General features: G+C 40.3%; 1 protein-coding gene across 2 annotated transcripts; it reads right to left on the reverse strand.

Moving 5' to 3' along the window:
- Window positions 1-16,327: 16,327 nt before the first annotated feature.
- hdac1 (histone deacetylase 1) lies at window positions 16,328-23,070 on the reverse strand. Of its 2 annotated transcripts, none has more exons than XM_039680894.2 (14): window positions 22,921-23,070; window positions 22,089-22,201; window positions 21,893-22,010; window positions 21,672-21,746; window positions 21,432-21,570; window positions 20,334-20,475; window positions 20,169-20,261; window positions 19,963-20,071; window positions 19,155-19,295; window positions 18,959-19,067; window positions 18,518-18,645; window positions 18,224-18,370; window positions 17,981-18,029; window positions 16,328-17,056 (listed from the first exon to the last, which is right to left on the reverse strand). In XM_039680894.2, the coding sequence occupies exons 1-14, from the start codon at window positions 22,970-22,972 to the stop codon at window positions 17,029-17,031; spliced, it is 1,443 nt and encodes a 480-aa protein (XP_039536828.1). In that variant the 5' UTR covers window positions 22,973-23,070; the 3' UTR covers window positions 16,328-17,028. The 2 variants fall into 2 exon arrangements, with proteins under 2 accessions (XP_039536828.1, XP_039536826.1); XM_039680892.2 differs by having other exon boundaries at window positions 18,212-18,370.
- Between the last annotated feature and the right edge of the window lie 451 nt (window positions 23,071-23,521).

The raw sequence follows: 23,521 nt of genomic DNA on the forward strand, positions 1-23,521 counted from the left end.
CCAGAGCTGAGATATCGAAACTCAAAAATTCGGCCCGAAAAAAAAACGACAGTGGTACCCCTTACGTTTTTTTTTTCGGGCGAAAAATTAAGTTTCTCCAATCTTCCCAAAACTCTGGATTCTGATAGAGGGCCACGAGACTTAGACCTGAGTGCAAAAATGGAGGCTCTAGGACCTTCCAGAGCTGAGATATCGAAACTCAAAAATTCGGCCCGAAAAAAAAACGACAGTGGTACCCCTTACGTTTTTTTTTTTCGGGTGAAAAATTAAGTTTTTCCAATCTTCCCAAAACTCTGGATTCTGATAGAGGGCCACAAGACTTAGACCTGAGTGCAAAAATGGAGGCTCTAGCCCCTTCCAGAGCTGAGATATCGAAACTCAAAAATTCGGCCCGAAAAAAAAACGACAGTGGTACCCCTTACGTTTTTTTTTTTGGGCGAAAAATTAAGTTTCTCCAATCTTCCCAAAACTCTGGATTCTGATAGAGGGCCACGAGACTTAGACCTGAGTGCAAAAATTGAGGCTCTAGGACCTTCCAGAGCTGAGATATCGAAACTCAAAAATTCGGCCCGAAAAAAAAACGACAGTGGTACCCCTTACGTTTTTTTTTTTCGGGCGAAAAATTAAGTTTCTCCAATCTTCCCAAAACTCTGGATTCTGATAGAGGGCCACAAGACTTAGACCTGAGTGCAAAAATGGAGGCTCTAGCCCCTTCCAGAGCTGAGATATCGAAACTCAAAAATTCGGCCCGAAAAAAAAAACGACAGTGGTACCCCTTACGTTTTTTTTTTTTTCAGGAGAAAAATTAAGTTTCTCCAATCTTCCCAAAACTCTGGATTCTGATAGAGGGCCACAAGACTTATACCTGAGTGCAAAAATGGAGGCTCTAGGACTTTCCAGAGCTGAGATATCGAAACTCAAAAATTCGGTCCAAAAAAAAACGACAGTGGTACCCCTTACGTTTTTTTTTTTCAGGAGAAAAATTAAGTTTCTCCAATCTTCCCAAAACTCTGGATTCTGATAGAGGGCCACGAGACTTAGACCTGAGTGCAAAAATGGAGGCTCTAGGACCTTCCAGAGCTGAGATATCGAAACTCAAAAATTCGGCCCGAAAAAAAAACGACAGTGGTACCCCTTACGTTTTTTTTTTTCGGGTGAAAAATTAAGTTTCTCCAATCTTCCCAAAACTCTGGATTCTGATAGAGGACCACAAGACTTAGACCTGAGTGCAAAAATGGAGGCTCTAGCCCCTCCCAGAGCTGAGATATCGAAACTCAAAAATTCGGCCCGAAAAAAAAACGACAGTGGTACCCCTTACGTTTTTTTTTTTCAGGAGAAAAATTAAGTTTCTCCAATCTTCCCAAAACTCTGGATTCTGATAGAGGGCCACGAGACTTAGACCTGAGTGCAAAAACGGAGGCTCTAGCCCCTTCCAGAGCTGAGATATCGAAACTCAAAAATTCGGTCCAAAAAAAAAACGACAGTGGTACCCCTTATGTTTTTTTTTTGGGCGAAAAATTAAGTTTCTCCAATCTTCCCAAAACTCTGGATTCTGATAGAGGGCCATGAGACTTAGACCTGAGTGCAAAAATGGAGGCTCTAGGACCTTCCAGAGCTGAGATATCGAAACTCAAAAAATTCGGCCCGAAAAAAAAAAACGACAGTGGTACCCCTTACGTTTTTTTTTTTCGGGCGAAAAATTAAGTTTCTCCAATCTTCCCAAAACTCTGGATTCTGATAGAGGGCCAGAAGACTTAGACCTGAGTGCAAAAATGGAGGCTCTAGCCCCTTCCAGAGCTGAGATATTGAAACTCAAAAATTCGGTCCAAAAAAAACACGACAGTGGTACCCCTTACGTTTTTTTTTTTGGGCGAAAAATTAAGTTTCTCCAATCTTCCAAAAACTCTGGATTCTGATAGAGGGCCACGAGACTTAGACCTGAGTGCAAAAATGGAGGCTCTAGGACCTTCCAGATTTGAGATATCGAAACTCAAAAATTCGGCCCGGAAAAAAAACGACAGTGGTACCCCTTACGTTTTTTTTTTTCCGGCGAAAAATTAAGTTTCTCCAATCTTCCCAAAACTCTTTATTCTGATAGAGGGCCACAAGACTTAGACCTGAGTGCAAAAATGGAGGCTCTAGCCCCTTCCAGAGCTGAGATATCGAAACTCAAAAATTCGGCCCGAAAAAAAAACGACAGTGGTACCCCTTACGTTTTTTTTTTTCGGGTGAAAAATTAAGTTTCTCCAATCTTCCCAAAACTCTGGATTCTGATAGAGGGCCACGAGACTTAGACCTGAGTGCAAAAATGGAGGCTCTAGGACCTTCCAGAGCTGAGATATCGAAACTCAAAAATTCGGCCCGAAAAAAAAACGACAGTGGTACCCCTTACGTTTTTTTTTCGGGTGAAAAATTAAGTTTCTCCAATCTTCCCAAAACTCTGGATTCTGATAGAGGGCCATGAGACTTAGACCTGAGTGCAAAAATGGAGGCTCTAGCCCCTCCCAGAGCTGAGATATCGAAACTCAAAAATTCGGCCCGAAAAAAAAACGACAGTGGTACCCCTTACGTTTTTTTTTTTGGGCGAAAAATTAAGTTTCTCCAATCTTCCCAAAACTCTGGATTCTGATAGAGGGCCACGAGACTTAGACCTGAGTGCAAAAATGGAGGCTCTAGCCCCTTCCAGAGCTGAGATATCGAAACTCAAAAATTCGGCCCGAAAAAAAAACGACAGTGGTACCCCTTACGTTTTTTTTTTTCGGGTGAAAAATTAAGTTTCTCCAATCTTCCCAAAACTCTGGATTCTGATAGAGGGCCATGAGACTTAGACCTGAGTGCAAAAATTGAGGCTCTAGCCCCTCCCAGAGCTGAGATATCGAAACTCAAAAATTCGGCCCGAAAAAAAAACGACAGTGGTACCCCTTACGTTTTTTTTTTTTGGGCGAAAAATTAAGTTTCTCCAATCTTCCCAAAACTCTGGATTCTGATAGAGGGCCACGAGACTTAGACCTGAGTGCAAAAATGGAGGCTCTAGCCCCTTCCAGAGCTGAGATATCGAAACTCAAAAATTCGGCCCGAAAAAAAAACGACAGTGGTACCCCTTATGTTTTTTTTTTTTCGGGTGAAAAATTAAGTTTCTCCAATCTTCCCAAAACTCTGGATTCTGATAGAGGGCCACGAGACTTAGACCTGAGTGCAAAAATGGAGGCTCTAGGACCTTCCAGAGCTGAGATATAAAACTCAAAAATTCGGCCCGAAAAAAAAACGACAGTGGTACCCCTTACGTTTTTTTTTTTCGGGCGAAAAATTTAGTTTCTCCAATCTTCCCAAAACTCTGGATTCTGATAGAGGGCCACAAGACTTAGACCTGAGTGCAAAAATGGAGGCTCTAGCCCCTTCCAGAGCTGAGATATCGAAACTCAAAAATTCGGTCCAAAAAAAAAACGACAGTGGTACCCCTTACGTTTTTTTTTTTGGGCGAAAAATTAAGTTTCTCCAATCTTCCCAAAACTCTGGATTCTGATAGAGGGCCACGAGACTTAGACCTGAGTACAAAAATGGAGGCTCTAGCCCCTTCCAGAGCTGAGATATCGAAACTCAAAAATTCGGCCCGAAAAAAAAAACGACAGTGGTACCCCTTACGTTTTTTTTTTCGGGCGAAAAATTAAGTTTCTCCAATCTTCCCAAAACTCTGGATTCTGATAGAGGGCCACAAGACTTAGACCTGAGTGCAAAAATGGAGGCTCTAGCCCCTTCCAGAGCTGAGATATCGAAACTCAAAAATTCGGCCCGAAAAAAAAACGACAGTGGTACCCCTTACGTTTTTTTTTTTCGGGAGAAAAATTAAGTTTCTCCAATCTTCCCAAAACTCTGGATTCTGATAGAGGGCCACAAGACTTAGACCTGAGTGCAAAAATGGAGGCTCTAGGACTTTCCAGAGCTGAGATATCGAAACTCAAAAATTCGGTCCAAAAAAAAAAACGACAGTGGTACCCCTTACGTTTTTTTTTTTTGGGCGAAAAATTAAGTTTCTCCAATCGTCCAAAAACTCTGGATTCTGATAGAGGGCCACGAGACTTAGACCTGAGTGCAAAAATGGAGGCTCTAGGACCTTCCAGATTTGAGATATCGAAACTCAAAAATTCGGCCCGGAAAAAAAACGACAGTGGTACCCCTTACGTTTTTTTTTTTCCGGCGAAAAATTAAGTTTCTCCAATCTTCCCAAAACTCTTTATTCTGATAGAGGGCCACAAGACTTAGACCTGAGTGCAAAAATGGAGGCTCTAGCCCCTTCCAGAGCTGAGATATCGAAACTCAAAAATTCGGCCCGAAAAAAAAAACGACAGTGGTACCCCTTACGTTTTTTTTTTTCGGGTGAAAAATTAAGTTTCTCCAATCTTCCCAAAACTCTGGATTCTGATAGAGGGCCACGAGACTTAGACCTGAGTGCAAAAATGGAGGCTCTAGGACCTTCCAGAGCTGAGATATCGAAACTCAAAAATTCGGCCCGAAAAAAAAACGACAGTGGTACCCCTTACGTTTTTTTTTTCGGGTGAAAAATTAAGTTTCTCCAATCTTCCCAAAACTCTGGATTCTGATAGAGGGCCACGAGACTTAGACCTGAGTGCAAAAATGGAGGCTCTAGCCCCTCCCAGAGCTGAGATATCGAAACTCAAAAATTCGGCCCGAAAAAAAAACGACAGTGGTACCCCTTACGTTTTTTTTTTTGGGCGAAAAATTAAGTTTCTCCAATCTTCCCAAAACTCTGGATTCTGATAGAGGGCCACGAGACTTAGACCTGAGTGCAAAAATGGAGGCTCTAGCCCCTTCCAGAGCTGAGATATCGAAACTCAAAAATTCGGCCCGAAAAAAAAACGACAGTGGTACCCCTTACGTTTTTTTTTTTCGGGTGAAAAATTAAGTTTCTCCAATCTTCCCAAAACTCTGGATTCTGATAGAGGGCCATGAGACTTAGACCTGAGTGCAAAAATGGAGGCTCTAGCCCCTCCCAGAGCTGAGATATCGAAACTCAAAAATTCGGCCCGAAAAAAAAAACGACAGTGGTACCCCTTACGTTTTTTTTTTGGGGGCGAAAAATTAAGTTTCTCCAATCTTCCCAAAACTCTGGATTCTGATAGAGGGCCACGAGACTTAGACCTGAGTGCAAAAATGGAGGCTCTAGGACCTTCCAGAGCTGAGATATTGAAACTCAAAAATTCGGCCCGAAAAAAAAACGACAGTGGTACCCCTTACGTTTTTTTTTTTTCGGGCAAAAAATTAAGTTTCTCCAATCTTCCCAAAACTCTGGATTCTGATAGAGGGGCCACAAGACTTAGACCTGAGTGCAAAAATGGAGGCTTTAGCCCCTTCCAGAGCTGAGATATCGAAACTCAAAAATTCGGTCCAAAAAAAAAACGACAGTGGTACCCCTTACGTTTTTTTTTTTTTTGGCGAAAAATTAAGTTTCTCCAATCTTCCCAAAACTCTGGATTCTGATAGAGGGCCACGAGACTTAGACCTGAGTACAAAAATGGAGGCTCTAGCCCCTTCCAGAGCTGAGATATCGAAACTCAAAAATTCGGCCCGAAAAAAAAAAACGACAGTGGTACCTCTTACGTTTTTTTTTTCGGGCGAAAAATTAAGTTTCTCCAATCTTCCCAAAACTCTGGATTCTGATAGAGGGCCATGAGACTTAGACCTGAGTGCAAAAATGGAGGCTCTAGCCCCTTCCTGAGCTGAGATATCGAAACTCAAAAATTCGGCCCGAAAAAAAACGACAGTGGTAGCCCTTACGGGTTTTTTTTCGGGCGAAAAATTAAGTTTCTCCAATCTTCCCAAAACTCTGGATTCTGATAGAGGGCCACGAGACTTAGACCTGAGTGCAAAAATGGAGGCTCTAGCCCCTTCCAGAGCTGAGATATTGAAACTCAAAAATTCGGCCCGAAAAAAAAACGACAGTGGTACCCCTTACGTTTTTTTTTTTTCGGGAGAAAAATTAAGTTTCTCCAATCTTCCCAAAACTCTGGATTCTGATAGAGGGCCACGAGACTTAGACCTAAGTGCAAAAATGGAGGCTCTAGCCCCTTCCAGAGCTGAGATATCGAAACTCAAAAATTCGGCCCGAAAAAAAAAACGACAGTGGTACCCCTTACGTTACTTTTTTTTTTCGGGCGAAAAATTAAGTTTGTCCAATCTTCCCAAAACTCTGGATTCTGATAGAGGGCCACGAGACTTAGACCTGAGTGCAAAAATTGAGGCTCTAGCCCCTTCCAGAGCTGAGATATTGAAACTCAAAAATTCGGCCCGAAAAAAAAACGACAGTGGTACCCCTTACATTTTTTTTTTTCGGGCGAAAAATTAAGTTTCTCCAATCTTCCCAAAACTCTGGATTCTGATAGATGGCCACGAGACTTAGACCTGAGTGCAAAAATGGAGGCTCTAGGACCTTCCAGAGCTGAGATATCGAAACTCAAAAATTCGGCCCGAAAAAAAAAACGACAGTGGTACCCCTTACGTTTTTTTTTTTGGAAGAAAAATTAAGTTTCTCCAATCTTCCCAAAACTCTGGATTCTGATAGAGGGCCACAAGACTTAGACCTGAGTGCAGAAATGGAGGCTCTAGCCCCTTCCAGAGCTGAGATATCGAAACTCAAAAATTCGGCCCGAAAAAAAACCGACAGTGGTACCCCTTACGTTTTTTTTTTTCAGGAGAAAAATTAAGTTTCTCCAATCTTCCCAAAACTCTTGATTCTGATAGAGGGCCACGAGACTTAGACCTGAGTGCAAAAATGGAGGCTCTAGCCCCTTCCAGAGCTGAGATATCGAAACTCAAAAATTCGACCCGAAAAAAAAAAACAACAGTGGTACCTCTTACGTTTTTTTTTTCTCGGGCTAAAAAAATTAAGTTTCTCCAATCTTCCCAAAACTCTGGATTCTGATAGAGGGCCACGAGACTTAGACCTGAGTGCAAAAATGGAGGCTCTAGGACCTTCCAGAGCTGAGATATCGAAACTCAAAAATTCGTCCCGAAAAAAAAAAACGACAGTGGTACCCCTTACGTTTTTTTTTTTCGGGCGAAAAATTAAGTTTCTCCAATCTTCTCAAAACTCTGGATTCTGATAGAGGGCCACGAGACCTTGACCTGAGTGCAAAAATTGAGGCTCTAGACCCTTCCAGAGCTGAGATATCGAAACTCAAAAATTCGGCCCGAAAAAAAAAACGACAGTGGTACCCCTTACGTTTTTTTTTTCTGGCGAAAATTAAGTTTCTCCAATCTTCCCAAAACTCTGGATTCTGATACAGGGCCATGAGACTTAGAACTGAGTTCAAAAATGGAGGCTCTAGACCCTTCCAGAGCTGAGATATCGAAACTCAAAAATTCGGCCCGAAAAAAAAACGACAGTGGTACCCCTTACGTTTTTTTTTTTCGGGCGAAAAATTAAGTTTCTCCAATCTTCCCAAAACTCTGGATTCTGATAGAGGGCCACGAGACTTAGACCTGAGTGCAAAAATGGAGGCTCTAGCCCCTTCCAGAGCTGAGATATCGAAACTCAAAAATTCGGCCCGAAAAAAAAACGACAGTGGTACCCCTTACGTTTTTTTTTTTCGGGTGAAAAATTAAGTTTCTCCAATCTTCCCAAAACTCTGGATTCTGATAGAGGGCCATGAGACTTAGACCTGAGTGCAAAAATGGAGGCTCTAGCCCCTCCCAGAGCTGAGATATCGAAACTCAAAAATTCGGCCCGAAAAAAAAAACGACAGTGGTACCCCTTACGTTTTTTTTTTTTGGGCGAAAAATTAAGTTTCTCCAATCTTCCCAAAACTCTGGATTCTGATAGAGGGCCACGAGACTTAGACCTGAGTGCAAAAATGGAGGCTCTAGGACCTTCCAGAGCTGAGATATTGAAACTCAAAAATTCGGCCCGAAAAAAAAACGACAGTGGTACCCCTTACGTTTTTTTTTTTCGGGCAAAAAATTAAGTTTCTCCAATCTTCCCAAAACTCTGGATTCTGATAGAGGGCCACAAGACTTAGACCTGAGTGCAAAAATGGAGGCTTTAGCCCCTTCCAGAGCTGAGATATCGAAACTCAAAAATTCGGTCCAAAAAAAAAACGACAGTGGTACCCCTTACGTTTTTTTTTTTTGGGCGAAAAATTAAGTTTCTCCAATCTTCCCAAAACTCTGGATTCTGATAGAGGGCCACGAGACTTAGACCTGAGTACAAAAATGGAGGCTCTAGCCCCTTCCAGAGCTGAGATATCGAAACTCAAAAATTCGGCCCGAAAAAAAAAACGACAGTGGTACCTCTTACGTTTTTTTTTTCGGGCGAAAAATTAAGTTTCTCCAATCTTCCCAAAACTCTGGATTCTGATAGAGGGCCATGAGACTTAGACCTGAGTGCAAAAATGGAGGCTCTAGCCCCTTCCTGAGCTGAGATATCGAAACTCAAAAATTCGGCCCGAAAAAAAACGACAGTGGTAGCCCTTACGGTTTTTTTTTCGGGCGAAAAATTAAGTTTCTCCAATCTTCCCAAAACTCTGGATTCTGATAGAGGGCCACGAGACTTAGACCTGAGTGCAAAAATGGAGGCTCTAGCCCCTTCCAGAGCTGAGATATTGAAACTCAAAAATTCGGCCCGAAAAAAAAACGACAGTGGTACCCCTTACGTTTTTTTTTTTTCGGGAGAAAAATTAAGTTTCTCCAATCTTCCCAAAACTCTGGATTCTGATAGAGGGCCACGAGACTTAGACCTAAGTGCAAAAATGGAGGCTCTAGCCCCTTCCAGAGCTGAGATATCGAAACTCAAAAATTCGGCCCGAAAAAAAAAACGACAGTGGTACCCCTTACGTTACTTTTTTTTTTCGGGCGAAAAATTAAGTTTGTCCAATCTTCCCAAAACTCTGGATTCTGATAGAGGGCCACGAGACTTAGACCTGAGTGCAAAAATTGAGGCTCTAGCCCCTTCCAGAGCTGAGATATTGAAACTCAAAAATTCGGCCCGAAAAAAAAACGACAGTGGTACCCCTTACATTTTTTTTTTTTCGGGCGAAAAATTAAGTTTCTCCAATCTTCCCAAAACTCTGGATTCTGATAGATGGCCACGAGACTTAGACCTGAGTGCAAAAATGGAGGCTCTAGGACCTTCCAGAGCTGAGATATCGAAACTCAAAAATTCGGCCCGAAAAAAAAAACGACAGTGGTACCCCTTACGTTTTTTTTTTTGGAAGAAAAATTAAGTTTCTCCAATCTTCCCAAAACTCTGGATTCTGATAGAGGGCCACAAGACTTAGACCTGAGTGCAGAAATGGAGGCTCTAGCCCCTTCCAGAGCTGAGATATCGAAACTCAAAAATTCGGCCCGAAAAAAAAAACGACAGTGGTACCCCTTACGTTGTTTTTTTTTGGGCGAAAAATTAAGTTTCTCCAATCTTCCCAAAACTCTGGATTCTGATAGAGGGCCACGAGACTTAGACCTGAGTGCAAACATGGAGGCTCTAGGCCCTTCCAGAGCTGAGATATCGAAACTCAAAAATTCGGCCCGAAAAAAAAAAACGACAGTGGTACCCCTTACGTTTTTTTTTTGGGGCGAAAAATTAAGTTTCTCCAATCTTCCCAAAACTCTGGATTCTGATAGAGGGCCACGAGACTTAGACCTGAGTGCAGAAATGGAGGCTCTAGCCCCTTCCAGAGCTGAGATATCGAAACTCAAAAATTCGGCCCGAAAAAAAAAACGACAGTGGTACCCCTTACGTTTTTTTTTTTTCAGGAGAAAAATTAAGTTTCTCCAATCTTCCCAAAACTCTGGATTATGATAGAGGGCCACGAGACCTTGACCTGAGTGCAAAAATTGAGGCTCTAGCCCCTTCCAGAGCTGAGATATCGAAACTCAAAAATTCGGCCCGAAAAAAAAAACGACAGTGGTACCCTTACGTTTTTTTTTTCGGGCGAAAATTAAGTTTCTCCAATCTTCCCAAAACTCTGGATTCTGATACAGGGCCATGAGACTTAGACCTGAGTGCAAAAATGGAGGCTCTAGACCCTTCCAGAGCTGAGATATCGAAACTCAAAAATTCGGCCCGAAAAAAAAACGACAGTGGTACCCCTTACGTTTTTTTTTCCGGGCGAAAAATTAAGTTTCTCCAATCTTCCCAAAACTCTGGATTCTGATAGAGGGCCATGAGACTTAGACCTGAGTGCAAAAATGGAGGCTCTAGCCCCTTCCAGAGCTGAGATATCGAAACTCAAAAATTCAGCCCGAAAAAAAAAACGACAGTGGTACCCCTTACGTTTTTTTTTTTTCGGGCGAAAAATTAAGTTTCTCCAATCTTCCCAAAACTCTGGATTCTGATAGAGGGCCACGAGACTTAGACCTGAGTGCAAAAATGGAGGCTCTAGCCCCTCCCAGAGCTGAGATATCGAAACTCAAAAATTCGGCCTGAAAAAAAAACGACAGTGGTACCCCTTACGTTTTTTTTTTTCGGGAGAAAAATTAAGTTTCTCCAATCTTCCCAAAACTCTGGATTCTGATAGAGGGCCATGAGACTTAGACCTGAGTGCAAAAATGGAGGCTCTAGCCCCTTCCAGAGCTGAGATATCGAAACTCAAAAACTCTGCCCAGAAAAAAAACGACAGTGGTACCCCTTACGTTTTTGTAGTTTTTTCGGGCGAAAAATTAAGTTTCTCCAATCTTCCCCAAACTCTGGATTCTGATAGAGGGCCTTGAGACTTAGACCTGAGTGCAAAAAATGGAGGCTCTAGCCCCTTCCAGAGCTGAGATATCGAAACTCAAAAACTCGGCCCGGAAAAAAAAAAACGACAGTGGTACCCCTTACGTTTTGTTTTTTTTCGGGCGAAAAATTAAGTTTCTCTAATCTTCCCAAAACTGTGGATTATGATAGAGGGCCATGAGACTTTGACCTGAGTGCAAAAATGGAGGCTCTAGCCCCTTCCAGAGCTGAGATATCGAAACTCAAAAATTCGGCCCGAAAAAAAAAAACGACAGTGCGTTTTTTTCCCTTACGTTTTTTTTTTTTCGGGCGAAAAATTAAGTTTCTCCAATCTTCCCAAAACTTTGGATTCTGATAGAGGGCCATGAGACTTAGACCTGAGTGCAAAAATGGAGGCTCTAGTCCCTTCCAGAGCTGAGATATCGAAACTCAAAAATTCGGCCCGAAAAAAAAAACGACAATGTTACCCCTTTCGGATATTTATAATGGCATAAATGCCCTTACGTTTTTTTTTTTCAGGCGAAAAATTAAGTTTCTCCAATCTTCCCAAAACTCTGGATTCTGATAGAGGGCCATGAGACTTAGACCTGAGTGCAAAAATGGAGGCTCTAGCCCCTTCCAGAGCTGAGATATCGAAACTCAAAAATTCGGGCCGGAAAAAAACCGACAGTGGTACCCCTTTCGTTTTTTTTTCGGGCGAGAAATTAAGTTTCTCCAATCTTCCCAAAACTCTGGATTCTGATAAAGGGCAATGAGTCTTTGACCTGAGTGCAAAAATGGAGGCTCTAGCCCCTTCCAGAGCTGAGATATCGAAACTCAAAAATTCGGCCCGAAAAAAACAAAACGACAGTGCGTTTTTTTCCCTTACGTTTTTTTTTTTTCGGGCGAAAAATTAAGTTTCTCCAATCTTCCCAAAACTTTGGATTCTGATAGAGGGCCATGAGACTTAGACCTGAGTGCAAAAATGGAGGCTCTAGTCCCTTCCAGAGCTGAGATATCGAAACTCAAAAATTCGGCCCGAAAAAAAAAACGACAGTGTTACCCCTTTCGGATATTTATAATGGCATAAATGCCCTTACGTTTTTTTTTTTTCAGGCGAAAAATTAAGTTTCTCCAATCTTCCCAAAACTCTGGATTCTGATAGAGGGCCATGAGACTTAGACCTGAGTGCAAAAATGGAGGCTCTAGCCCCTTCCATAGCTGAGATATCGAAACTCAAAAATTCGGGCCGGAAAAAAACCGACAGTGGTACCCCTTTCGTTTTTTTTTTCGGGCGAGAAATTAAGTTTCTCCAATTTTCCCAAAACTCTGGATTCTGATAAAGGGCAATGAGACTTTGAACTGAGTGCAAAAATGGAGGCTCTAGCCCCTTCCAGAGCTGAGATATCGAAATTCAAAATTTCGACCCGAAAAAAAAAAAACGACAGTGGTACCCCTTTCGGGTTTTTTTTTCGGGCGAGAAATTAAGTTTCTCAAATCTTCTCAAAACTCTGGATTCTGATAGAGGGCTATGAGACTTAGACCTGAGTGCAAAAATGGAGGCTCTAGCCCCTTCCAGAGCTGAGATATTGAGATATTTATAATGGCATAAATGCTACGTGGGATCTCAATATCTCAGCTCTGGAAGGGGCTAGAGCCTCCATTTTTGCACTCAGGTCTAAGCCTCATGGCCCTCAGGCCCTCTATCAGAATCCAGAGTTTCAAGAAAATCAGAGAAACTCAAAATTTCGACCAAAAAAAAAACCCCGAGTGTTACCCCTTTCGTTTTTTTTTTTTTTCGGGGCGAGAAATTAAGTTTCTCCAATCTTATCAAAACTCTGGATTCTGATAGAGGGCCATGAGACAGACTTGAGTGTAAAAATGGAGGCTCTAGCCCCTTCCAGAGCTGAGATATTGAGATCCCACATAGCATTTATGCCATTATAAATATCTCAATATTTCAGCTCTGGAAGGGTCTAGAGCCTCCATTTTGCACTCAGGTCTAAGTCTTTATATTTCCTGCTTTATAGTTTGGGGTGAAGTGTGACCAGGATCTGGTTTTGTTGAGATTCACACACTGACGGTGGTGTGTGTGTGTGTGCACCTGCTGTCTGGTCAAGTACACAGTAGTGCAGTGTCAGATCAGTGCTGTGTGTAATAAGCCCAGCAGTGTTTATGTGGATGAGTGCGTGTTGGCGCTGATTGTGTCCTCTTCACATCCGTTCCTCCACTCCTCCAGCACCTGACTGCCAACACTTACTTCAGTCCCTAATATGAAGACATGTTGTGATGGATCTGTGTCAATATCGGGATTCTGATGGTTTGGCCTATACATCCTTTAACATATCTCAGCTCTGGAAGGGTCTAGAGCCTCAATTTTTGCACTCAGGTCTAAGCCTCGTGGCCCTCTATCAGAATCCAGAGTTTAAAGAAGATCAGAGAAACTCAAAATTTTGACCAAAAAAAAAAACCCGACAGTGGTACCCCTTCCGTTTTTTTTTTCGGGGCGAGAAATTAAGTTTTTCCAATCTTCTCAAAACTCTGGATTCTGATAGATGGCCATGAGACTTAGACTTGAGTGCAAAAATGGAGGCTCTAGCCCCTTCCACAGCTGAGATATTGAGATATTTATAATGCCATAAATGTTACGTGGGATCTCAATATCTCAGCTCTAGAAGGGTCTAGAGCCTCCATTTTTGCACTCAGGTCTAAGCCTCATGGCCCTCTATCAGAAACCAGAGTTTCAAGAAAATCAGAGAAACTCAAAATTTCGACCAAAAAAAAAAAAAAAACAACAGTGGTACCCCTTTCGTTTTTTTTTTGTTTTTTTTGGGGGGGGGCGAGAAATTAAGTTTCTCCAATCTTCTCAAAACTCTGGATTCTGATAGATGGCCATGAGACTTAGACTTGAGATTCACACACTGACGGTGGTGTGTGTGTTTGTGCGTGTGCACCTGCTGTCTGGTCAAGTACACAGTAGTGCAGTGTCAGATCAGTGCTGTGTGTAATAAGCCCAGCAGTGTTTATGTGGATGAGTGCGTGTTGGCGCTGATTGTGTCCTCTTCACATCCGTTCCTCCACTCCTCCAGCACCTGACTGCCAACACTTACTTCAGTCCCTACCTGGGGCCTATATCATGAAGCCGGTTTAGGTGGCTAGCCAGCTATGTTTCACTTCAGTTTGTGCCAACTCTGGGTTTTAGGTACATGAAAGTTGTTTGGCTTTTAGCAGTGTTCATCGCCATAGTAACTTACACTCCACGGCTAACCCGGTCTGGGGCAGGTTATGTTCCAGGTAAGAGGTTGCAAACCAAACTTGGACAAATTTATTTGGACCAATAAATCAGCTGTGAGCAAAGTGACACATGTATGACGAGATAAAGTCACTCCACAGCAAATGATTTTAAAAGACAAAATCATGGCTTTCAGTAAATCAATTTGTATGATTTAGAAATTATTTCTGTAATTATTATACCCTTAAACAATCTCACAAGTACAATTTCAGTTCATCAATTATTATTACTCAGATTTTAAATAAATACGTATAAAGGTAATATAAATACGCTAAATAAGCTATAAAATGACTACATGTGAGCTTTAATGTTCAATTCCCTCTATACCTTTATCAACTGTTTAAACTAACCTTACAACTTTTACTTGCACTGATATACACTGCGAGACTTTCTTTTAGTCGTCCTCTTTCATAGACGGCTATTTTCTTATTGCTGTGTAAATTTGTTTAAATTCTTAATATTTTACTTTTATTTAATAAGTGAATTGCGCTACTTCTCTCCCGAGAAATTAATTTTAAGTTTTGAATGAGTTTTACTCTTTCTCAGCATGTGATTGGCTGTTCGCTGCTGATGTCACACCTAAACTCCAAACTCAGGATCAAAGCCTGACTTGCAAAGAATATTGATGAACAGCATCATGGTACCAACAAAGCCTGGTTGGATTGGTTTGGTTTTGGCAACTCAAAACTAATCCTGCAACCCTGAGTTTGTTCAACTACCATCATGGTACAGGCTGCTGGTTTAGCCTATACATCTTTTAACATATCTCAGCTCTGGAAGGGTCTAGAGCCTCCATTTTTGCACTCAGGTCTAAGTCTCATGGCCCTCTATCAGAATCCAGAGTTTCAAGAAGATCAGAGAAACTCAAAATTTCGACACGAAAAAATTCTTGGATTTTGATAGAGCATTGGATTGTGATAGAGGGCCATGAGACTTAGACCTGAGTGCAAAAATGGAGGCTCTAGACCCTACCCTCCTGAGCTGAGATATTGAGATTTCAGTAACATGCTTTCAAACCTACTGTCCTTTCTAATGGACAGACACATTTTAAAAATTCCTGATTTAAAACGTGCAATTCTACAGTTGATTTTTAACTTGAATAAGTTCAATCTTTCTATTTTACATACAAACTATGCAATACTGGCAAAAAACATATACAAAATGTAAATACACCTTAGAAAATGTTGCTTGCTTTGTGTTTGGATAGACCCACCAATCTGTGTAAAAATAAAATTGCAATTTTCATAATTTTATTTCCAAATAAGTTGATGTATATTCATTACCTTTAAGCTTTCTTCATATATGTTACATGCTGCCATGCTTCTCTTCAATGTAGAGTTTTTTTATATATAATTACTACATGCAGGGCTTTACTGGCATTTGATTGGATGACAAACATCCAATCTCATGGACTGCAGGCTTTAAACTAGGTGAAATGCTCCAGAAGTTAAAAAAAAGGGGGCTGACATGTGATGTCCATTGTAATGGACACAGGGTCTGAATGGGTTAACCAAATTGGGTCTTAAAAAAAATAAGAGACCAAAAAATTATTTTTAAGAATTAGAACCTTGAAATATTATAATAACTTTAACTTGAGTTAGAGGCATACAAACTTTGGCTAAAAAAAGGTCACCATAGGCACAATGCAACAAAAATTACTAATGTCAACAGATTTTACTCATAGACCCACCAATCTGTGTAAAAATAAAATTGCAATTTTCATAATTTTATTTCCAAATAAGTTGATGTATATTCATTACCTTTAAGCTTTCTTCATATATGTTTGTCTTCAGGATTTTTTTTGTTTATTTTTACGAAGAAAAAAAAGAGAGCTGGGCAAGTTTCTGAAATTTGGTTGATTTCAAACGGAATGACCCAAATGCATGTCTGAAAACCTTTTATACAAATACGTGACTGCGGACACTGAAATGACACCATCATACAGAACAGATATTCTTTGTCCCTTATTTCTCTATTAAAAACCACAACTGTTCCTTATTTTCCTTTCCATAAATTGGCAACCCTAGTAATGATGATAGACAGGACTGAATGATTACTCTCCAATCTACGCTTAATTTCATAAAATATCAATTAAATGCAAGACATTTTTGCCTATAGAAAAATTGTGAAAAAAAAGAGCCTTCTAATTTTATATCCATCTTTATAAGAATTCAAGATGAAATGTTAATACATTGACAATGTTGATCAACTAGTCTAAAATATTAAAGTTTGGATACATTTCTGCAGACAGTATAAAACTCCACCAGATTTTTAACAAGCTGTGAGAACAGAGTATTGTGTTTTTGCAAGACTAACAAAATCCACAAATGTCAGAGAATTTCTCTTTATTTATCAAAGTCATTGTTATAATAAGGACATTTCACAACCACTGAACTCTGGAACTCCAAACGGCTATTTCTAATCAGCCGTGTAACTGACCTGCTAGCGTAACCACAACAGAAAAGAATCTGGAATCTAACAGCAATACAGCAAGTCTGTGCCAAACCCCACCAGATGGGGAAAAAGTTCAATACAGAGCCATCCAAGACAGACACCTTAATAAAAACAAACATTTAGCGCTTAAAAACGAGGTAAAGTACACTGTACTCGACAGCATCTGCAGGGAAAACTAAATAAGAGCGGCCAATAAGTGTGTCAATCCATGATTTAAAAGAAATTCAAAGGGAGAGCTTCCCATGATGGGAGATAAAGATGTGCTATCTCTGGTCCTGTTCGAGGTGCTATTGTTGGTAAACAGTAACATAAGGTTTAAAGGTGGGAGGCAAACAAACATGGTTCCAAAGCACAAAAAAAAAAATAGAAAGAAACATCTGTCATTTCACACTTGTAAAATGTAAAAACTTTTATACCGCTTCATTAGATTACAAATAGTAAAACAAGTCTTACAAAATAATTTACAGTCCTTAGCTCAGGACTAGAGCTAACATCTAATGTGTGTGTGTGTGTGTTTGGAGAAGATTGTGTATGACAATTTATGTTCATGCATCCAAAAGAACCAAATGTCCATTTCTCAGACGGTTTTTAATTCTTCTTTTGGCCTGTAAAAAATAAATAAATCTTCAATTCAAGCAATTATCTTTGCAAATATTAGTAATATAAATTCATAGCACATCACCGATAAATTTGTTGGACCAAAAATAGTCAAAACCGTAATATAGTGAAATATCACTACAACTTAAAGGTGCAAAAAGAACCTTTGGTCTAATAAAACGTCGGTACCTAGTCAATCGTTCGCTGAGATTTGTTTTCATGATAATCGAATGTAAAGAGTTTTATCTCTAAAAACTGTTTAGCATATAATGCTAGTACTGGGGGCACTTACTAAGTAAAAATAAATCGCTAGTTTAGATTTGCACGCAATAACACCCTGACCTGTCAGCGAGCTCAACGATTTGCAAATCGGGCATAAAATCCAGTAGTGTGAACTTAGCATTATAAAGACTATTTTCTAAGATGTCCCCAGTCTGTATACACAAAGTGAACTATCTTTATAAAGCATCTTATTAAACGGTCTGTACACTTACAAAGTTCTCAATGCTTCATTTTGCATGTATGGACCCTCATCATTATGTTACTATTTTGAGCCTTGTTAGTGCTATAAAGTAGTTAGTAAATGCCCCCAGTAGCAGCATTATACGCTAAACAGTTTTTAGAGATAAAACTCTTTACATTCGATTGTCATGAAAACAAATCTCAGAGAACGATTGACTAGGTACCGATGTTTTATTAGACCAAAGGTTCATTTTGCGCCAGAGTTCTCCTTTAAAGCTTTTCTATGTTAATTTATTTTTGTAGGATTCTTTCAATAGAACATTTATTTGAAATAGAAATCTTCTGTAACATTATAAATGTCTTTATCAATTTAATGTGTCCTTGCACAATACATTTCTTTAATATTTTATAAGCTTGCTTTTTTATATAACCTGGGCACATTTCAAAACCCACATTGTGAGAGAACTTACCCCTTTGTGTCCATTTTTTCTTCTGAAGCTTTCTCCTCTTCTTTAACATCTGGTATCAAATGGTAAGGAGAGTGTGTCAATTTCACACTTATTTCATTTCTCTCAACTATAATGGAATGCTTCTTTATAAAGTACGCAAATGCATTAAAGTAAGTTTGGGCTAATTATTGCAATAATCACAGAAGTTTAACTTGTTCATGCTAATATAAAAATAAAAGAAACCAGCGTTACCTGTTGGCTCACCTTTCTTCTCTTCTCCATCCTTCTCTTCTTCGGTCTTCACCCGTTTAGGCTTCTTGTAATTGGCTGCATTTCTCCGGCCACCCTGTCCTTCGTCCTCAGAGTCTGAGAACTCCTCATCGCAGGCTATCCGCTTGTCATGGGCACGGACTGGAGACACGAAAAGCAACATGCATTCATTCTATGAGCTTAGACACTCCACAACCACAATTCAAGACGTTCAATTTTGCGTCTTTCCATGTTTGACAGTTAGTGATAAGAGATCAACAACAACAAGGGAATAAAGCTGGCACTCACTGGAGATGCGTTTGTCAGGGTCGTCCTCCTCATCTCCACTGTCTTCCTGAACAGCATCCTCTGGGATCGCCTGCATCTGAACCCCTGGGGCGTGAGGCAACATGCGCAGATTCTCAAACAACCGCTGTCTGTAGAGAAAAAAAAAAGAAAATATCAAACCATCTCAATGTACAACCAGCAGATGTGTCATGGATTTTTAATTATACAAGCTTAAATGAGCATATCAGACTCAAATCAGTTTGATTTTAGCAACATGAGCAAAACCAAAGCACAAACCCAATTGAGATTGCATTTGTGTCATCTTAGAACTGTACCTCTGATAAAATAAAATGTAGATACGCATTTTTTTTATAAAGCTGCTTTGAAACAAGATGCATTTCGAAAAGTGCAATACACAAGCGAGAATTGAACGGAGTATGTGTAGCTAATCATTCCACTCACTTGATCTTTTCCAGATAGTCATTTGTATTCTGATTGGTCATGTTGGAGGGGCTGATGTGAAGCTTGAAATCGGGTCCAAAATACTCAAAGTAGTCATTGTACGGGAGCTCTGATGAAACAAAAGAAGTTAAAGGGTGTTCAGCATCGAAATAACAAAACATGACAATCAAGCAAAACAACAATCAGAGAGCGTCACCGTTGGGAATGGTGCTGTCCAGCGCTACAGCCGTCTCATAGGTCCAGCAGCGGGCCACGTTCCTGATAGTGTAGCCTCCACCTCCCAGCATGAGCAGGGGCAGGTTAAAGCTCTTCATGTACTCCACACACTTAGCATGACCTGAAAAAAACCCACATGGGGTTTGGTTAGACACAAATATCAGTAGCTTCAAGCCAAAGCAGTTCTTGTAATGGCCGCAGATACTCGTTCAGTTTAGTTAATTCAGCTAGTCTTATGGCGCTTTTCCATTACCAGTACCAGCTCGACTTCATTCTGTTTTCCATTGCAGACAGTACCGACACAAAACAGTACCCCGACACCTTTCGTTTTTCGTTGCCCCATCAAGCTCTCGCTGGATCCTCTCTTCGGCCACTAAACAAAGGAAAGTCTGCACCTCCTCGTTTGACCACGGCGTATTCTTCCGAGTTGCCATAATAATAGCAGTTAGTTTAGTAACTATCTCTAGCTAAACTATTTAAAAATAGCGGGGTTTATTCTGGATACTCCATGTGGCACGTGTAATGATGACGCAGTGAATGGTGACTGTTCTCTGGCCAATCAGCAGTCAGCATTTTTTTCACATGATATTTTAGTATCGGCTTAGCTCGCTCAGACCCTCGCCAGAGGTGGTACAAAAAAAAAAAAAAAAAAAAGTACCACGAAAGCAGGTAAAGGTACACCTTTTTCACAGTGGAAAGAGTTGAATCGGTACAGTGTAGTGGAAAAGCGCCATTACAGTTCTGTAGTTTGAGCTTGCCCTTAGAGGGGGTTTGATTGAGTTTGATACCTTTGATGGTGAGGTTAAAGCAGCCCAACCTATCTCCAGACAGAGAGTCAGCGCCGCACTGGAGCACCACAGCACTGGGCTGGTACATCTCCATCACTTTGGCCATGATCTGCAGGACATTCAGAAATATTCACTTCACTGCAATTTAAGATGACAAGCACATATTGGCAATAGGACTTATGGAATGGTAAAGTTTACAAACGTACAGGTTTGAATATGGCTTCGTAGGATTCATCATCGATACCATCCCTGAGCGGGTAATTTACAGCGTAGTATTTTCCCTTCCCTGCACCAATATCCTACAAAAAGAAAATAAGGATATTTAATTTCACACCCACTTTATCAAAGTCATTTAACCTGCAGGGACTTACTCTGAGGTCTCCGGTACCAGGGAAATACTCTCCGTATTTGTGGAAGGACACAGTCATGACACGGTCAGTTGTGTAGAAGGCTTCCTCAACTCCATCACCATGATGAATGTCAATGTCGATGTAAAGCACTCTTTGATGGTACCTGGAAAGATTACAGAAGGCTTTGCTTAATTTCAAAATATGTGTTAATTAAAAAAAAATATTCTTTGTACAAGAGCTCAAACTTGAATTTACAAAATTTGAACACGCATCTCTCTCACCAAGGCTGCATTTATTTGATCAAAAATACAGAAAAAGGGTCTAAAAAAATAAATGAATCATTTTGAAATATCTGTTTCTATTTTAATGTACTGACCAAAGCTGAATTTTTAGCATGCCACTTTGTTGCTCATTTTCCTTTATCGGAATATGGTCATAAACAGCTTAGCTCAGAAGCATAAAACGGCCACGACACCGTAGCAGTGACGACGTAGCTACGCCGTGGAGTTGCCACAGAAGCTTCCAAACAAGATGGCTGATATTGATTCAGTATCTGGAAGTGAAGACCCACCCACTGATCTGTAATAGGTGTGTAGCGTGAGCCCCACGCTCTGGATAAATGATGAGCTAGTGTTTGTAGCCTCAACCCTTATACAAAGAAATGGGACTTCCTGCTTTATATGACGCAAAATTACGATTTTTACGTCATAAAAAAACAGGAAGTGGAACACTTAAATCAATTTCTCCCATCTCATGGGAAAATAAGGGAATAAATGGTTAAAGTGACCCTTTAAGTTCATCCAGACAGAGTGAGCGTTTTGCAGTAATGGGGGAAATATGTCGCAAACTTATTTTTGGGGTGAAAAGAGAAAAAAAATTCAAGTGCTCTCTTCACGTGCAGCAGCAGCGTACAGTACGGTCAATATGTTGCATCTGTAACTGCATGGGACGATAATATATGATCCGCTGATATGGTGCAAATACTCTTCTTCAGTTTAATGCGTTATTTAAAAACACTTACTTTACTGAACTACTTTACTGAACTTTTGATCATAAAGACAGCCGGGGTAACAATAAGAGACTTTTCAGAATTTTTTTTTTTCTATGTAAAGAGCATACTTGAGGAGTTCCAGAATGGCCAGTACGATGTCGTTGACATAACAGAATCCAGACGCCTCAGATTTCTTGGCATGATGAAGGCCTCCTGCCCAATTGATGGCGATGTCTGTCTGCTGTTTGTTGAGTTTCACAGCCCCAGCTGAGAATTAGAAGGGAAAAAAAACACATTTAACTTTGCCAAACATACCCGGTAAGCAAACCTTCAGCAGACTCTGTGAGTGAGAAAATAAAAACACTTACCAACAGATCCACCTGTTGAGAGCTGACAGAACTCAAATAAGCCGTCAAAGACTGGACAATCCTCCCCAACGTTAACTGTAAAAGAGAATAAAACACCTTCACTGTACATCCAATACATGAAAAATCCAAAGTAAAGAAACTGCAATTAAATGTACTGCAGTCTTTTTATTTAAGACTTTACAACTGATTATATTGAGTAAAGAAAAAACACATCAACTCACATCTCTGCATCTGCTTGCTGTACTCAGACATGTTGTCCGGGCGGATGGAACGAAGGAACTTGATGTAGTCGTCACTGTGGTACTTGGTCATTTCTTCAGCATTGGCCTTATGAGGACGCTAAATGTGCAAACAAATTAAGAAATTAGCTCAGCAAAAAAATCCTAAAATATAAAAAGTAGTGATGTATTTCCTTACATAAATTTCCATTTTCCTATAGAGCCCATAGTTGAGCAGGAGGTTGTGGGTCATCCGGATTCTGTGGGGTTTCATCGGATGACCCTGGCCATAGTAGTAATTCCCAACATCTCCTGTAGAAAGTAATAATAATAAATCATCATAAACAGAACATTACTTGATTCTCTTGGCTTAATGGAAGACTAAAATGTCCAAATAAAATCTGATTGTTCTATGAAGTCAGCAATAATTTAACGTTAATGTTTCAAACAGGCCTTGAACAAGACACAAAGCCAACGGCGAGAATCAACCTGATGATTATTAATAATATCACAATCCACAACACAATACGGGACTACAAAGGAAGAAAGGGGTAAAAAGCATGGAAAAACAGACAAAACAGCTAAAACGATTAAAAACGAGAGCATCATTATACACGCTTGGAGTGATGCTACAATTAGCAGTGAAGACATCAATGAAAGCAACGAGCTCATTTCATATGAACTCTCACGGCCCGTAGTGTAAAGCTAATTTTATCGACATTATTAGCCGGAGATAAAGGGTACACGTGTAAATGTGTATGCAATATATCGCACTTGCAAGAAAGCTGTGAATTTTGCTGGTGTTAGCTCCATGATGTAGACTTGCTGCTAACAGTGAATAAGAACAACAGGATGAAGAGCAGATAGCACGCTAAGCTAACACTAGCATGAGCCCCGTGCGGCTAAACCCGGCTAACAATTAAGCAGCACTGAAAGGAACTTCAGGATTGTGCAGGATTTATCCAGAGTAGGCACCGGGTTTCATTTCCAAATAAACGCTCGATATTTCATCCATAAAAATGCAATCTTACCGTCATAATAATAGCAAACTTTCTTCTTTGTTCCTTGAGAACTCAGCGCCATTTTACCCTCCAATTACAGCCTGCGCCTGCCGGGCTTTCTGCGCACTGAGGAACTTCAATAGCAACTTGTCTCGGGTCGCTTTCAGCCAATCACAGTTCAAATTCCACCACGGAGGGCGTGAGTCTTGAATTTCTCCGCCAATCATTTCACTTGCTATCTTAATCAAGTATTTAGGTCTAGTTACAGCTGTTTAAACATCTGCGAGTTACAGACTAAAATATAACAATCACGAAATCATTTTAATAGTTTATTTATGAATATCAATTCCAATTGGTTTATTCAAGACTTTTTCTTCTATAAACTCATAGCAGGAAGTAGCTGCTAGCCTACTCAAAACTTTTTTCCTCAGCAATGACAGCGGAAAAATTAAGTAGCCTACCTGCACTCCTCAAAAAATTACTTAACGATTAAAAATTACGTAATATAATTGTAGAAAGCAACATTTACACGAAGGCCTAGTCTGACAACTTTTTGATCACTTTTGATCTAACTTGTTTGTCATAGATTTAAGGGCCATTCCACCGAATGGTGATATTTGCTTGTTGTAAC

The sequence above is a fragment of the Pimephales promelas genome, chromosome 18 (assembly GCF_988280905.1).
Source record: "Pimephales promelas chromosome 18, fPimPro1.hap1.1, whole genome shotgun sequence".
In the NCBI taxonomy this organism is placed as follows: Eukaryota; Metazoa; Chordata; class Actinopteri; order Cypriniformes; family Leuciscidae; genus Pimephales; species Pimephales promelas.

What these genes read in the sequence shown, in the direction of transcription:
- hdac1 (XM_039680892.2), bottom strand. Translation starts at nt 22,972, where the DNA reads ATGGCGCTGAGTTCTCAAGGAACAAAGAAGAAAGTTTGCTATTATTAT. An exon ending in AGTTTGCTATTATTATGACG is followed by an intron (nt 22,202 to 22,920) that starts GTAAGATTGCAT and finishes TACTTTCTACAG; the next exon opens with GAGATGTTGGGAATTACTAC. An exon ending in CCCTGACAAACGCATCTCCA is followed by an intron (nt 18,371 to 18,517) that starts GTGAGTGCCAGC and finishes TCGTGTCTCCAG; the next exon opens with TCCGTGCCCATGACAAGCGG.